The following is an 18,900-nucleotide window of genomic DNA, read 5'->3' on the forward strand; positions in this document are numbered from 1 at the left end:
AAGACTGTTTTTGGTAACTCTTTCTGTTCACGTCTGCATTCATAACACTTAAACCTGTCTGCTTGTTTCGTTTAATTTCTTCCTTTCTACAGTTTTGAAATACTTTTTTTTTCAAATTCAGTCCGCTTACATTTTGATTTCACTTTAATATCATACATATAGCGAATTAATCTCTGATTCATATGAAGTAACTAGTCCTGCACGTCTGAAGATGGATGGATGGATGGATATGGATGGATATGGATGGATGGATGGATATGGATGGATGGATGGATGGATATGGATGGATGGATGGATATGGATGGATATGGATGGATGGATGGATATGGATGGATGGAGATGGATGGATGGATATGGATGGATATGGATGGATATGGATGGATATGGATGGATGGATATGGATGGATGGATATGGATGGATGGATGGAATATGGATGGATGGATATGGATGGATGGATGGATATGGATGGATATGGATATGGATGGATATGGATGGATATGGATGGATATGGATATGGATGGATGGATGGATATGGATGGATGGATGGATGGATGGATGGATGGATATGGATGGATGGATGGATGGATGGATATGGATGGATGGATATGGATGGATGGATGGATGATATGGATGGATGGATGGATGGATGGATATGGATGGATGGATGGATATGGATATGGATGGATGGATGGATGGATGGATGGATGGATGGATGGATGGATATGGATGGATGGATGGATGGATGGATGGATGGATATGGATGGATGGATATGGATGATGGATAGATATGGATGGATATGGAGATGGATGGATATGGAGATGGATGGATGGATGGATATGGAGATGGATGGATATGGATGGATATGGATGGATGGATATGGATGGGGATGGATGGGGATGGATGGGGATGGATGGGGATGGATGGGGATGGATGGGGATGGATATGATGGATGGATGGATGGATATGGATGGATGGATGGATATGGATGGATGGATATGGATGGATGGATGGATGGATATGGATGGATGGATATGGATGGATGGATGGATGGATATGGAGATGGATGGATGGCTATGGATGGATATGGATGGATATGGATGGATATGGATGGATATGGATGGATATGATGGATATGGATGGATATGGATGGATATGGATGGATGGGGATGGATGGGATGGATATGGATATGGATGGATGGATGGATATGGATATGGATATGGATATGGATATGGAGATGGATGGATATGGATGGATATGGATGGATATGGATGGATGGATGGATGGATGATGGATGGATATGGATGGATGGATGGATGGATGGATGGATGGATGGATATGGATGGATGGATGGATATGGATGGATGGAGATGGATGGATATGGATATGGATGGATGGATATGATATGGATGGATGGATATGGATGGATGGATGGATATGGATGGATGGATATGGATGGATGGATGGATATGGATGGATGGATGGATGGATGGATGGATATGGATGGATGGATAGGATGGATGGATATGGATGGATGGATATGGATGGATGGATATGGATGGATGGATATGGATGGATGGATATGGATGGATGGATGGATATGGATGGATATGGATGGATATGGATGGATATGGATGGATGGAGATGGATGGATGGATGATGGATGGATGGATGGATGGATGGATGGATATGGATGGATGGATATGGATGGATATGGATGGATATGGTTGGATGGATATGGATGGATGGATATGGATGGATGGATATGGATGGATGGATGGATATGGATGGATGGATATGGATGGATGGATATGGATGGATGGATGGATATGGATGGATGGATATGGATGGATGGATGGATATGGATGGATGGATATGGATGGATGGATGGATATGGATGGATGGATATGGATGGATGGATATGGATGGATATGGATGGATATGGATGGATGGATGGATGGATGGATGGATGGATGGATGATGGATATGGATGGATGGATATGGATATGGATGGATGGATGGATATGGATGGATGGATGGATGGATTGGATGGATATGGATATGGATGGATGATGGATTGGATAGGTATGGATGGATGGATGGATGGATGGATATGGATGGATGGATGGATGGATGGATGGATATGGATGGATGGATGATATGGATGGATGGATGGATGGATATGGATGGATGGATATGGATGGATGGATGGATGGATGGATGGATGGATGGAGGATATGGATGGATATGGATGGATGGATGGCTGGATATGGATGGATGGCTGGATATGATGGATGGATGGATGGCTGGATATGGATGGATGGATGGATGGCTGGATATGGATGGATATGGATGGATATGGATATGGATATGGATATGGATGGATATGGATATGGATATGGATGGATATGGATATGGATGGATATGGATGGATATGGATATGGATGGATATGGATATGGATGGATATGGATGGATATGGATATGGATGGATATGGATATGGATGGATATGGATGGATATATGGATATGGATATGGATGGATGGATGGATATGGATTGGATGGATGGATGGATGGATGGATGGATGGATATGGATGTATGTATGGATATGGATGTATGTATGGATATGGATGTATGTATGGATGGCTGGATATATATGGATGGCTGGATATATATGGATGGCTGGATATTGATGGCTGATATTGATGGCTGGATAGTGATGGCTGGATAGTGATGGCTGGATATTGATGGCTGGATAGTGATGGCTGGATAGTGATGGCTGGATAGGGATGGATGGATGGATGGTGATGGATGGATGGATGGTGATGGATGGATGGATGGATGGTGATGGATGGATGGATGGATGGTGATGGATGGATGGTGATGGATGGATGGTGATGGATGGATGGTGATGGATGGATGGATGGTGATGGATGGATGGTGATGGATGGATGGTGATGGATGGATAGTGATGGATGGATAGGGATGGATGGATAGGGATGGATGGATAGGGATGGATGGATAGGGATGGATGGATAGGGATGGATGGATAGGGATGGATAGTGATGGATGGATGGATGGATGGATGGATGGATGGATGGATAGTGATGGATGGTTGGATAATTGGGGTGGGTGGGTGGATAATTGGGGTGGGTGGATGGATAATTGGGGTGGATGGTGGCTGGATGCATATATAGATGGATGAATTTTTATATATATATATATAGTCTTATAGAGAAATGAAGAGATAACTAGATGTAGAGATAAAGAGAGGTAGAGATGGATAGGGATCACTAGATATCACTAAATATGATTAGATAGGGATTGAGTGAAAGAAGTGCGTTGGGATCCCGTGCACAGGCTGGCTCTTCAGTGCTTATAATTATCAGTGGGACCTCCCTTGAAGGAGAAATGTGATTTTGTAAGAATTATTTTGTGCAAAGACTGTTTTTGGTAACTGTTTCTGTTCACGTCTGCATTCATACACTTAAACCTGTCTGCTTGTTTCGTTTAATTTCTTCCTTTCTACAGTTTTGAAATACTTTTTTTTTCAAATTCAGTCCGCTTACATTTTGATTTCACTTTAATATCATACATATAGCGAATTAATCTCTGATTCATATGAAGTAACTAGTCCTGCACGTCTGAAAATGGATGGATATGGATGGATGGATGGGGATGGATGGGGATGGATGGATGGATGGATGGATGGATGGATGGATGGATGGATGGATGGATATGGATGGATGGATATGGAGATGGATGGATGGATGGATGGATGGATGGATGGATGGATATGGATATGGATGGATGGATGGGGATGGATGGATATATGGATGGATGGATGGATGGATATGGATGGATGGATAGATGGATGGATAGATGGATGGATGGGGATGGATGGATGGATGGATGGATATGGATATGGATGGATGGATATGGATATGGATGGATGGATATGGATGGATGGATGGATATGGATGGATGGATATGGATGGATGGATATGGATGGATGGATATGGATGGATGGATGGATGGATGGATATGGATATGGATATGGATGGATGGATGGATATGGATATGGATATGGATATGGATATGGATATGGATGGATATGGATATGGATGGATGGATGGATATGGATGGATGGATATGGATATGGATGGATGGATATGGATATGGATATGGATATGGATATGGATGGATATATGGATGGATGGATGGATGGAAATGGATGGATGGATGGATGGATGGATATGGATGGATGGATGGATGGATGGATGGATGGATGGATGGATGGATGGATGGATGGATGGATGGATGGATGGATGGATGGATGGATGGATGGATATGGATGGATGGATGGATGGATGGATATGGATGGATGGATATGGATGGATGGATGGATGGATATGGATGGATGGATGGATATGGATGGATGGATGGATATGGATGGATATGGATGGATATGGATGGATATGGATGGATATGGATGGATATGGATGGATGGATGGATATGGATGGATGGATGGATATGGATGGATGGATGGATATGGATGGATGGATGGATGGATGGATGGATGGATGGATGGATGGATGGATGGATGGATATGGATGGATGGATGGATATGGATGGATGGATGGATGGATATGGATGGATGGATATGGATGGATGGATATGGATGGATGGATATGGATGGATGGATATGGATGGATGGATGGATGGATGGATGGATGGATGGATGGATGGATGGATGGATGGATGGATGGATGGATGGATGGATGGATGGATGGATGGATGGATGGATGGATATGGATGGATGGATGGATATGGATGGATGGATGGATATGGATGGATGGATGGATGGATGGATATGGATGGATGGATATGGATGGATATGGATGGATGGATGGATGGATATGGATGGATGGATATGGATGGATGGATGGATGGATATGGATGGATGGATGGATATGGATGGATGGATGGATGGATGGATATGGATGGATGGATATGGATGGATGGATGGATATGGATGGATGGATGGATATGGATGGATATGGATGGATATGGATGGATGGATGGATATGGATGGATGGATGGATATGGATGGATGGATATGGATGGATGGATATGGATATGGATGGATATGGATATGGATGGATATGGATATGGATGGATGGATATGGATGGATGGATATGGATATGGATGGATATGGATATGGATGGATATGGATATGGATGGATATGGATATGGATGGATGGATATGGATATGGATGGATATGGATATGGATATGGATGGATATGGATATGGATGGATATGGATATGGATATGGATGGATATGGATATGGATGGATATGGATATGGATGGATGGATATGGATATGGATGGATGTGGATGGATGTGGATGGTTGGATATGGATGGATGGATGGATATGGATGGATGGATGGATGGATATGGATGGATGGATATGGATGGATGGATGGATGGATATGGATGGATGGATATGGATGGATGGATATGGATGGATGGATATGGATGGATGGATATGGATGGATGGATATGGATGGATGGATATGGATGGATATGGATGGATGGATATGGATGGATGGATATGGATGGATGGATGGATATGGATGGATGGATGGATATGGATGGATGGATATGGATGGATATGGATGGATGGATATGGATATGGATGGATATGGATGGATGGATATGGATATGGATGGATATGGATATGGATGGATGGATGGATATGGATATGGATGATATGGATGGATGGATATGGAGATGGATATGGATATGGATATGGATATGGATGGATATGGATGGATGGATATGGATGGATGGATATGGAGATGGATGGATGGATGGATGGATATGGATGGATATGGATGGATGGATATGGATATGGATGGATGGATATGGAGATGGATGGATGGATATGGAGATGGATGGATGGATGGATATGGAGATGGATGGATGGATGGATATGGATGGATGGATATGGATGGATATGGATGGATGGATGGATGGATATGGGTGATTATGGGTGGATATGGGTGGATATGGATGGATATGGATGGATATGGATGGATGGATATGGATGGATATGGATGGATGGATATGGATGGATGGATATGGATGGATGGATATGGATGGATGGATATGGATAGATGGATGGATATGGATGGATGGATATGGATGGATGGATATGGATGGATATGGATGGATGGATATGGATGGATGGATATGGATATGGATGGATATGGATATGGATGGATGGATGGATATGGATGGATATGGATATGGATATGGATATGGATATGGATGATATGGATGGATGGATATGGAGATGGATATGGATATGGATATGGATATGGATATGGATATGGATGGATATGGATGGATGGATATGGATATGGATGGATGGATATGGATATGGATATGGATGGATATGGATGGATGGATATGGATATGGATGGATGGATATGGATATGGATGGATGGATATGGAGATGGATGGATGGATGGATGGATATGGATGGATGGATGGATATGGATGGATGGATGGATATGGATATGGATGGATATGGATGGATGGATATGGATATGGATGGATGGATATGGAGATGGATGGATGGATGGATATGGAGATGGATGGATGGATGGATGGATATGGATGGATGGATGGATATGGATGGATGGATGGATGGATGGATAGATGGATATGGGTGATTATGGGTGGATATGGATGGATATGGATGGATATGGTTGGATATGGGTGGATATGGGTGGATATGGGTGGATATGGGTGGATATGGATGGATATGGATGGATATGGATGGGTGGATATGGATGGCTGGATATGGATGGATGGATATGGATGGATGGATGGATGGATGGATGGATGGATATGGATGGATGGATGGATGGATGGATGGATATGGATGGATGGATGGATGGATGGATATGGATGGATGGATATGGATGGATGGATATGGATGGATGGATATGGATGGATGGATATGGATGGATGGATATGGATGGATGGATATGGATGGATGGATATGTATGGATGGATGGATATGGATATGGATGGATATGGATGGATGGATATGGATGGATGTGGATGGATGTGGATGGATGGATGGATGGTTGGATATGGATGGATGGATGGATGGTTGGATATGGATGGATGGATGGATGGTTGGATATGGATGGATGGATGGATGGATGGATGTGGATGGATGTGGATGGATGTGGATGGATGGATGGATGGTTGGATATGGATGGAGATGGATGGATGGAGATGGATGGATATGGATGGATGGATGGATGGATGGATGGATGGATGGATGGATGGAGATGGATGGATGGATGGATGGATGGATGGATGGAGATGGATGGATATGGATGGATATGGATGGATGGATATGGATGGATGGATATGGATGGATGGATATGGATGGATGGATATGGATGGATGGATGGATATGGATGGATGGATGGATATGGATATGGATATGGATATGGATATGGATATGGATATGGATATGGATGATATGGATGGATGGATATGGAGATGGATGGATGGATATGGATATGGATGGATGGATGGATATGGATATGGATGGATATATGGATATGGATATGGATGGATATGGATGGATGGATATGGATATGGATGGATGGATATGGATGGATGGATATGGATGGATGGATATGGAGATGGATGGATATGGATATGGATGGATGGATATGGATGGATATGGATGGATATGGATGGATGGATGGATATGGATGGATATGGATGGATGGATGGATATGGGTGATTATGGGTGGATATGGGTGGATATGGATGGATATGGATGGATATGGGTGGATATGGGTGGATATGGATGGGTGGATATGGATGGCTGGATATTGATGGCTGGATATTGATGGCTGGATATGGATGGCTGGATATTGATGGCTGGATATGGATGGCTGGATATGGATGGCTGGATATGGATGGGTGGATATGGATGGGTGGATATGGATGGGTGGATATGGATGGGTGGATATGGATGGGTGGATATGGATGGCTGGATATTGATGGATGGATGGATGGCTGGATATTGATGGCTGGATATTGATGGCTGGATATGGATGGCTGGATATGGATGGCTGGATATGGATGGGTGGATATGGATGGCTGGATATTGATGGATGGATGGATGGCTGGATATTGATGGATGGATGGATGGCTGGATATTGATGGATAGTGATGGATAATTGGGGTGGGTGGGTGGGTGGATGGTGGGTGGGTGCATATATAGGTGGATGAATTTTTATATATATAGTCGTATAGAGAAATGAAGAGATAACTAGATGTAGAGATAGAGAGGTAGAGATGGATAGGGATCACTAGATATCACTAAATATGGATAGATAGGGATTGAGTGAAAGAAGTGCGTTGGGATCCCGTACACAGGCTGGCTCTTCAGTGCTTATAATTATCAGTGGGACCTCCCTTGAAGGAGAAATGTGCTTTTGTAAGAATTATTTTGTGCAAAGACTGTTTTTGGTAACTGTTTCTGTTCACGTCTGCCTTCATACACTTAAACCTGTCTGCTTGTTTCGTTTAATTTCTTCCTTTCTACAGTTTTGAAATACTTTTTTTTTCTCTGTTGTTTTCTTGAAGTTCAAATTCAGTCCGCTTACATTTTGATTTCACTTTAATATCATACATATAGCGAATTAATCTCTGATTCATATGAAGTAACTAGTCCTGCACGTCTGAAAATAGATGTACCTTTGCAAATGATTCTGCTGGCATGGGCCATAGAGGCTGAGAATCGATAATAAATAACAATTAATGAAGAGTATGCAACTAAAAGCCAGTGTACTAAACTTGCCTTGTGTATTAAAAATGAGTGTCTCATGATCTTAACCAATGTTTTTGCTTTTAGGACAGTGGTGATTACCCCCTTACCATGCCCGGCCCTCAGTGGAAAAAGTTCCGGTCTAATTTTTGTGAATTCATTGGCGTTCTGATCCGACAGTGTCAATACAGTATTATTTATGATGAATATATGATGGATACAGTGATTTCGTTATTAACTGGTCTGTCAGATTCCCAGGTCAGAGCTTTCAGGCACACTAGTACGCTTGCAGGTGAGTAGCTATTCTTTCTGCTTGCAATTCCAGGTGTAGTTCCTATTTTGTAACCACCATGCATGCCGCATTCTTGTAAGAAGCCAGTCTCTTAATGATTGTCAAATTGTATCTCAGTTACTTATTAAGCCATTTTAACTCCTCATAGTCGTTAACCTCCAAAAGCTCAATGACCATTTGAATTCCCATAAACTATATTTGGCTTATAGTTTTAGTTGAGATAGCTATATTACTAACATTTCAAATAGCATTGGTAACATTTTGATTGGTATGCTACAATGAATGACTGTACACAATGAGTGCAGGGGTGGTCTACCAGAAGATCATTTGCAAAATATAATGCTGCAAAACCATTGCAGCCATATTATTGACTACCAGAATTTTGTGATTGTAAGTATGTATTGGTAGGTATAGATTTTTTTATACTTAAACTCCACACTTATGTATTATGATGATATTTATATATATTTAAGGTACTTAGATATGGAGTTGAAGATAGTAGCCTCAAACAATCTTGCATATAGTGACCTGCAGGTCACCCACTGCAAGGGACGGAAAGAAAGGAAAAAGATAGGATATGTTCTCCCGAGTGAAATATCTATACACCAAAACGTATCCTACACACTAACCAAAAGAACCTTTAATAGGTAGGAGGTTTTACCACATAGGATGGATGCGATTGCTTTTTTGTTAGACCCTCACCCACTCTTAGTGGCATGCTTCATTACTGGGTCTCATCCTGGACCCTAAAAACCAGGATTGGCTCGACCATATTTCAGCGGGAACTTTTGATAGTTTCCTTACTGGATCTTCAGATAAAAATACCTCATAACATCTAGGTTTTCCTTTATTAGTGGTGTTCCTGGTATGGTTTAAAGAAATTTGAAAAAGGGGTGTGTTGGAGAATGGTCCTACACCCTACATTGAGTCCACGTAGGGTGTAGGACCATTGCCTCCAACACATCCCATTTAATCATACCAGGAACACACTAATAAAGGGATATCTAGGTGTTCCGATTTATTTTTATTTGAAGACTCCGGCAAGGAACAGTCCAAAGTGCTCATTGGAATATGGTGGAGTCCATCCTGTTTTTTTGGGACCAGAATGAGACCATAGAAAAATTCTTTCATTAAACAAGAAAACTACTAGAGGTGCATTTGAGGACAAACATACAGATGAGATCCTGGAAAACAGAATTCCCTTGTGTCCAATTTTTTTCCAACTTTCTTTTTCCAGCAATGAAGCTTATGACTGCTCTGGTGAATGTTGCCTTAAATCTGAGCATTCATCAAGACAACACCCAACGGCAGTACGAAGCAGAGAGGAACAAAATGATTGGGAAGCGGGCCAATGAAAGACTAGAACTGTTACTCCAAAAACGGAAAGAGGTAGGTACATTCCAGAATGCTCAAAATAATAAAGTAGATAGTGATTAATCTTTTTATTGTCCCACTTCTGTTCCTCTCTTTCACAACCCCCTCCAGTGACTCCCATCAAAAACCCACTATCCCCTGTCCCCATCCCCTCCACCCTTTCCAGTTTTCTTTCAAGAGATACACAAATTTCTTTGTTAAAATCAATTTCAGTTAAACCTTTTGAATGTATTGTTCTTGCATGTGTTAAAAATGTTTTAATAAATCTGCTTTAAGCCGTTAATATTGAGCAGTTTTATGTGCCAGCCACTATTCAATCTTTAGTTTGTTTTTATTTCCTTATAAAATGGCACCCATTTAGTCCACTCGCCAGCAATTATGCTGTTACCTGTGTATTCAGTTCAGTATGATAAAATGTAATACATTGTAGTGCCTCCTAAAATGGACTAAGTGAATCCCTACCTGTTGTCTACACGATCACTTTCAGTTCTAGTGATTTAAACTAAATGTGTGTGTAAAATGTCATGCCAGTGAAGATAAATGTTGTCCAGTAACACGTTCTTTACAACAACAGTACGACAATTTGCATACAAATGTCTTCACACAGTACAGTGAAAATGATGTGAAGATACCAATGTTCACTTCCACACAGATTGCATGTTACAGTGACTTTATTCAGGGAATTCATTTTACTAATAATCAAGAGGTATCTTAAGTGTAATTTTACCTCAGTGCACAGATTTAACTTCTTGGATCATGGAATTGGGTAAGTACATGTTCAAGGAATGTGAGCTGTAGATCAAATGCTTTGCATACTCCTGCCATCTAGTGTGCAGTCCGGATGCTTGCAAGTTGTTTTTCTTCGAAGAAGTCTTTTCAGTTACGAGGTGGGCAGTGACTCCTTTCGGGGATAGTGCGCTTGGGCGTAGACTCCATTGATGGATTGTTTTTTTCTGCCATCGGGTTTGGACGTGTATTACTGCTCTCCGCTTCAAAACCGTTGCTTCGAGTTCCCCTCAGTGTGCAATCCACTTTACCCGCATCTCTAATGTTTTCAAACGCGTATCTCACTTCTCCGTGTATCGTATCAGTCGAGGAAAACCTCTACTTCAATCCACTTCGCAGTCGATGGAACTGACTCCCATTTAAATTCTGCTCTCGGTGTTGTGCAAAGTATACGTGCACCGACTTGCACGAAATCTGCAACCTGTGCTTGTCTCCAGAGCACAACAAACAAAACTGCGACAGGTGTAAATCGTTCCAATCGAAGAAAACGCTCTGTGATCGTCTGGCTCAACGTCGCGAGATGCAAAGCCAAATTGTTGTATACACGCCGGACATCTTTGAGGAATCGGAGCAGGAATTTATCGCACAAGGGGCAGAGGAAGAACAAGTTGAACTTGTCGCCATCCCGGAATTGGACTCTGAGTAGGAAGAAGACTTGCCGCAAGGTCAATGTACCGTGAGTACCGAACGCCCCGTAACCCAAAATCCACCTCCGCCAAAACAAAAGGCTTGAATTCCACCCCCACCTTCAGGCCACAGTCTGCACGGACAACATGTTTCCGACGCACCGCCCTCCGGGCCGGCACCGAAACATGTCTCTAAGCCTTTCTGCTCGGGAGCGAGTCAGCCAAAGACTGGCACCAAGCCAAAGCATTCGGGCTCCAAGCAGAGATCTGCTTCGGAGCCGAAATCCTTGACGCCAAAGACTCTGCCTACTTCGGCATCGAAACATTCGGCATCGAAAGCGGATTCCACCCCGGCACCAAAATCCGGTACACCGAAACCTAAAACTGTGCCTCTGAAGCAGCAGGGTCCAATTTTCAATGCCCCAACACCCAAATCTGACCCAAAACAAAAGGAGCTCTACATAAATTCTGATTCAAGATGTGTTCTTACTAAGTCACTTCAGAAATGTAAACCCAAGTCACAAGAATAACCTTTCTTTATTCCTTTCAAGAGGAACAATGTGGATACTAACCCTCCACCTCCTCCTACGTTACCATGTTCCCCTACAGCAACCTCTCCATCTTTACATCATTTATTGATCCCACCAACTAACTCGCCACCATCACCACCACCTATGATGAGCAGGATGATGATTGGGGGAAGGGATAGGGGGACAATTTTGCACCGATAAATGCCTGGAAAGACTATCACACAAATTCACCTACAGATAATAACCCAGATCTCTACTCTGCAAAGCCTTCTCCTGACGACAGTGAAGGACATATGGAGTTGCTCACTAGAGCTGCAGAATGATAGGGCACTCTGAAACAAAATGGAGCAGTTGCTGCAACACCTCCTAGATGTATATTAAACAAAAGCCCAAGATCTAGTCCAGGAAGGAAAGCTCATATCCAATTCTTCAATAAGATGTGCTTCAGATGCTGCAGCTTGGGAGGTCAACACTAGTGTGTTACTTGGAAGACCTGCATGGTTAAGGATTTCTGGGTTCAAACCAGAAATGTAACAGTCTATTTTAAATACTCCTTCTGATAAGGAGCATCTCTTCGGCCCGAACTGGATTAATCATTAGAAGAGATGAAAAAAGACAGTTGTCTTCTAATCGTGGACCCTTTCGTCGCTACTTCAACAACTAGGATTTACAGTAAATGCGTTTAAGTCTCGCCTGCAGCCTTCCAACATACAAACCTATCTGGGAGCCACAATAAACACTCACAAAGCTCCAGCCTCTCCCAATACAGCCAGGATTCACAATATTCAGTCTCTTGTCGCTCATTTTCAGTCCAACCAAGTATTGCCAGCAAAAGTATTCATGCAACTGCTAGGGATGATGGCGTCTTGCATTACAATTGTTCCCCATGCAAGACTTCACATGCGTCCCCTTCAAGAATGCTTAGCAAGTCAGTGGAACCAGTTGCAGGGTCAGTTGACCGATCTAGTGTTGGTAGAAGGACGCACCCAATGCTCTCTGCAGTGGTGGAACCCACAAACTTTATCCAAACGTGCAGCCTCTTCTTGACCTTGTTCCACACAGAGCTAACCGCAGACGCATCGCTCACTGGTTGAGGCGCTCACCTGCTGACTCTCACAATCCAAGGATTGTGGACTCTAAAATACAAGAGCCTTCATATTAATCACCTAGAGCTACTAGCAGTGTTTCTAGCGCTCAAAGCCTTTAAACCTAACAGGCAAGACTCCTAGTCTGCAGAGACAACATGACAGCCATGTATTATATAAAAATAAGGGGGGCTGAGAGGGGGGGACACACTCCACAACTGTCACGCCTAGCACAAGCCAGTTGGAAATGGGCCATACATCAAAAATGTATCTCCCAACAGAACATCTTTCGGGAGTAAACTATCAGATTGCAGACCATCTCAGTAGACAGAGACAGCAAATCCATGAGTGCGAACTTCATTCTCAGGTTCTTCTTCCCTACTTTCAGGAATGGGGATTTCCACCCTCAGACCTGTTCACCACAGCTCAAAATGCCAAAGCTTTGCCTCCAGGTTCCCACACCCGCTTTCCAAAGCAATGCCCTATGGATGAAATGGTCTGGGATATTTGCTTACGCTTTTCCGCCTCTCCCACTCATTCTGCTGGTAGTTCAGAAGCTCAGACAAACATCCCCCAAACTGATTCTCATAGCTCCCCCATTGGCACGCCAACCTTGGTTCACCACCCTGTTAGAGCTCTCAGTAGTTCCACACCATAAGCTGCATCCCCACTCCATTCTCCTCACTCAGAGCCATGGAGAAATCAGGCATCCAAATCCCAAGGAACTCAACCTGGCGATTTGGCTCTTGAGGTCATAGTTTGGATATTTACAATTACAACCCAACTGTATGAACATCCTAAAACAGGCCTACTACTAGGGCATGTTATGCAGAAAAATGGAAACGATTGATCTGTTTTGCCAATAACAATATCAATCCCCTTGATGCCTCAGTGCAGAACATCATCGCTTACCTCTTACACTTGCAGCAATCTGGACTAGCCTACACATCCATTCGCTTGCATTTAGTAGCAGTCGCTGCATATTTACAAAACAGATGACACTTATCACTATTCAGAGTGCCAGTGATTAAGGCCTTATGGCAGGACTAAAAAGAGTGATATCGCCAAGAGTTCCACCTGCACCAGTATGGAACTTAAACATATTCTTTACGAAGCTGATGGGCCCGCCTTTTGAACCAATGCACAGGTGTCCTTTACAATTCCTCTCTTGGAAGATTACTTTTCTTATTGCAATCACTTCCTTAAGGAGAGTTGGTGAACTCCAGGCACTAACTATACAAGAACCTTTCTTTCAACTTCATAAAGACAAAGTGGTTCTTCGATCCAATCCCATATTTCTGTCTAAAGTGGTTTCTGCTTTTCACATCAATCAGTTGAGCTACCCGTGCTCTTTCCGCAACCTGATTTGGTAGTAGAATGAGCTCTACACACATTAGATGTTAGAAGAGCTGTACTATGTTATGTGGAAAGAACAAAAGATTTTCGCAGGACAAAACAGCTTTGTTGCTTTTTCATCACCACACAAAGGCAATCCCATATCTAAATTGGGCATTGCAAGTTGGATCGTCAAAAGTATTCAAACATGTTATGTAAAAGCGAAAAGAACCTTGACACCCCCTAGGGCGCATTCCACCTGAAAATAGGAACTACTATGGCCTTCTTAGGGAATATTCCCTTAGCTGACATCTTTAAGGCAGTAACATGGTCTACACCGCACACATTCACCAAACATTGTGTAGATATGTTAGCGAGGCAGTAAGCTAATGAAGGCAAGGCAGTACTTTAAACACTTGTTCAAACAACTGCAACAGCTTAGCCACTGCTGTGGTAATTTACTGCTGTATATTCTATGCAAAACATGTGATCTACAGCTCACATGCCTTGAACAGATAATGTTACTTACCCAGTAAGCATCTGTTCTTGGCATGTAGAGCCGTAGATTAACATGCGCCCACCTGCCTCTCCGGGTACCTATACCTGGTGCAGTTCTTACTTGCATACATATGCATAGACATCCCTATTCTACCTTTTCTAACTCTATTCTTATCCTCTGCGAGAAAAAATCTAACAATGGAGTCGATGCCCATGCGCACTGTCACCGCAAGGAGGAGTCACCTACCTCATGACTGGAAAGACTTCTTTGAAGAAAAGCAACTTGCAAACATCCGGACCCAGCACTAGACGGCAGGAGTATGCAAAGCATGTGAATCCACAGCTCTATGTGCCAAGAACAGATGCTTACTGGGTAACTAATAGTATCCTTTTTGAAAAAATGTGCATGAACAACACCATGACATGAACCATGTATGCGGATGCACAGAGGCAACCGGGCTAATCTGAAAGAGAGACGTTAGTGATCGATTCCTTACCTTAGAATATCCCCAGGTGTCAGACTGGATCCGGAGAGTTTTTAGTCAGCAGTACCCCTTCGCGTCTGTAGGTGGTGTCGTGCGGCTCCGCTGGCGTCGTAAGCGCCGAGATGACGTCACGGAGACTACTTGGGCGCCACCCATTCTCGCTGACGTCAGTTCTTTCTTTTTCCACGGCAGCAAGCGCAGATCTGGTTAGAGCACGTACCCTAGTCACTTTTTGACTTTTTTTTTTTAGACTTTTTTCTCTACTTCTTTGAGTCTTGACTCCTGGTGCCGTGTAGGAATGCCTGGGTTTAAATCCTGCAGGGCCTGACGCCGTACGATGTTGGCGTCAGGCGTTTGTCTCTATTGTCCGGAGCGCGACCATAACTCCCGGTCATGTTCCGACTGTCTGGCCATGGCTCCGAAGGCTTTGCGGAAGCAGTCCCGAAAGCTGCTGGGGGCCGGCAGTCGTCTCTGCGCCGTTCCAGGTCCAGGGGTCGCTCGAGGGACCGACCGCGGAGCCATCCTCATCGCTCCTCGGTGTCAAAGTCTTCACCCTCTGAATCGGGTAAGAGACGTCACAAGAAAAAGTCGAAGAAGCGTGTTTGCTCTCCGACGTTCCCCCGTTGGTCTCTGGACGAGGGGGCCAGGGGTCCTTCCCCCGCAGCTCCGTTGGAGCCTGAGTCCCGCGGGTTACCCGCTCTATCTGGGTCTGTCGGCGACTCAGGCCCAGGTGCAAGAGTTTCTTGCCGCCATGGACTGCCTTTTCAGGCCTAGGGCTCCCGCCGGCGTGCCTTCGGGCCCCGCGGTACCTATTGAGGGCCCTTGCTTGCCACCGGCTGCGCCGCCGGTGGTTCCAGCACCGCAAGGTCCTCCAACGGCGGCTCCAGCGCCGCAGGGTCCTCCAACGGCAGCTCCGGCGCCCCCCTGCGGCTCCGTTCCCGGCGCCGCAATGGGTTCCGTTCATCCCACCTCCGCCTTTGCCTGAGTTTCCGGGCAATTTTTCTCCGGCTTGGGACCCTAATTGGGACATGGAGCCGGATCGGCGCCGTTGGTGCATTTGTTTTCCCCTGTGCCTCCCCCACCGCTGCAGCCTGTGCCTCAGGCCATGAAGGAGGGGAATGACTGGGAGGGGTCGGAGGAACCTCTTGATCGGCAGTGCGAGTCCGAACATGAGTGGGCGGAGGACTCTGAGGATGCAGGTGGCCTTGACCTCTCCTCTGAGCCTGGGTTTGTCTCCTCCTGCTAGCATGGAAGAAGGCGCCACATATACTGTGGTGCTCCGTAGAGCAGCTGAGGCTCTTGACCTTGATCTGCCTACTGTTACTCTCAAGACAAACCTCCTTACTGAAGAGCTTCAGCTGGCGGCAAGTTATATGGAACCTCTGCTTCCGTTCAATGAGGCCTTGACGAATGTTTCGATGGGCACCTGGTCTAGACCAGCCACAGGGGTTCCTGTGGATAAAAAAGTGGCCAGGCGTCATCGCCCGGCACCGCGTGACCCTCTCTTTTTAACAAATCATCCGACCCCGGAGAGCCTGGTCATTCAGGCCTCCACTTCCCAAAGTGCATTCCCTACCGCTCTGCCAGATAAGGAATCAAAAAAGCTGGAGCAGTTTGGCAAGAAGTTGTTTCCCTCTGCCAGCCTGGAGCTGCAGTCAGTCAACACCGCATGCCTCTTGGGCCGCTACACTTTCGATGTGTGGGACACAGCGACGCAAGCTCTGCCCCAGTGCCCGGAGGATGTTCGGGCTGTACTTTCCCAAGCTGTTGCAGAGGGGAAGGATGCCACGAAGTTTGCCATTCGGTGTGGGCTGGACACCACAGACTCTTTGGGGAGAGCCATCTCCACGACGGTGGCCTTGCGTCGCCATGCCTGGCTGCGGTCCACGGGGTTTTCGGGGATGTCTAGAGTACCCTCATGGACATGCCTTTTTATGGTACTCACCTGTTTGGTGATAAGGCAGACAGTGCACTGGAGCGTTTCAAGGACTCGCGGGCTACGACCAAGTCCTTGGATCTCTCCACCACATGCCTGCCCACGTCTATCTTTCCTTCCTTTTGTGGCCACGGAAGGGGCGCCCCTATATGTTCGTTCAGCCAGAAGCCTGCGCAGAACCAACCTCAGCGCTGGCGTGGTGGCTGCCGTGGCAGCACAGGGGGCCACCGTGCGGGTCAGTCCACCGCAGCATTCGCCTCAAAGCCTTCCTAGTCCAAGCTTTGGGGTACACCCCACTCCAGTGGGCAGCAGGATTCAATATCCCCTCCCCCACTGGCGCTCTGTCACTTCGGACAGGTGGGTGCTGCAAATCATCCGAAGGGGCTACTCTCTCCCTTCGAGTCTACCACCCCCAGCCATGCCACCTTAGTTCCACCGTATATTGGGGGATCACTTTGTGCTTCTCCAACAGGAAGTCACAGCCCTCTTTGCCAAGGGGGCCATCGAGCCCGTTCCTGGGCCAGAAGTAGGACGTGGTTGTTCCCACTACTTTCTGGTCCCCAAGGAGAGAAAGGGGGCTTGCGCCCCATCTTGGACCTCAGGAACGTCAATCGCTTCCTCCGGAAGGGGAAGTTCAAGATGTTGACTCTGGACATCTGAACTTGCAGGAAACATATTTACACATCCCAGTCTTGCCGGCCCACTGGCGTTTCCTGCAGTTCACGGTAGGCCAGGAGCATTTTCAGTTTGCCGTGCTCCCCTTCGGCCATACCAGTGCCCCTCGGGTGCTCACGAAAGTGATGGTGGTCGCAGCTCATTTGCGCAGGTCAGGGGTGTCAGTCTTCCCCTACCTCGACAACTAGTTGTTGAAGGCGGGCTCGCCCCAGGCAGTCTTCACCCACCTTCAGACTACGGCCGATCTCCTGCATTTGCTGGAGTTCTCCATCAACGCGCCGAAGTCGCACCCGAGTCCCTTTCAGAAGCTTCCCTTCATCGGAGCGGTTCTGGATTAGACACAGTTTCGGGTTTATCCTCCCAAGCAGCGAGTCTGTGATATTCAGGCTTTGATTCCGATCTTTCA

At 45.2% G+C, this 18,900-nt stretch overlaps 1 protein-coding gene across 3 annotated transcripts in view; it reads left to right on the forward strand.

Annotated features, from left to right (window-relative positions):
• STAG1 (STAG1 cohesin complex component) overlaps window positions 1–18,900 on the forward strand; it is a 1,346,357-nt gene that overhangs the window by 588,132 nt on the left and 739,325 nt on the right. For all 3 annotated transcript variants that reach the window (XM_078665875.1, XM_078665876.1, XM_078665877.1), the window contains exons 7-8: window positions 8,960–9,164; window positions 10,402–10,553. In XM_078665875.1, coding sequence (XP_078522001.1) covers window positions 8,960–9,164; window positions 10,402–10,553 — 357 coding nt within the window. The remainder of the gene's footprint in view (window positions 1–8,959; window positions 9,165–10,401; window positions 10,554–18,900) is intronic.

This window comes from Lissotriton helveticus, chromosome 11 (assembly GCF_964261635.1).
Source record: "Lissotriton helveticus chromosome 11, aLisHel1.1, whole genome shotgun sequence".
NCBI classification, from domain to species: Eukaryota; Metazoa; Chordata; class Amphibia; order Caudata; family Salamandridae; genus Lissotriton; species Lissotriton helveticus.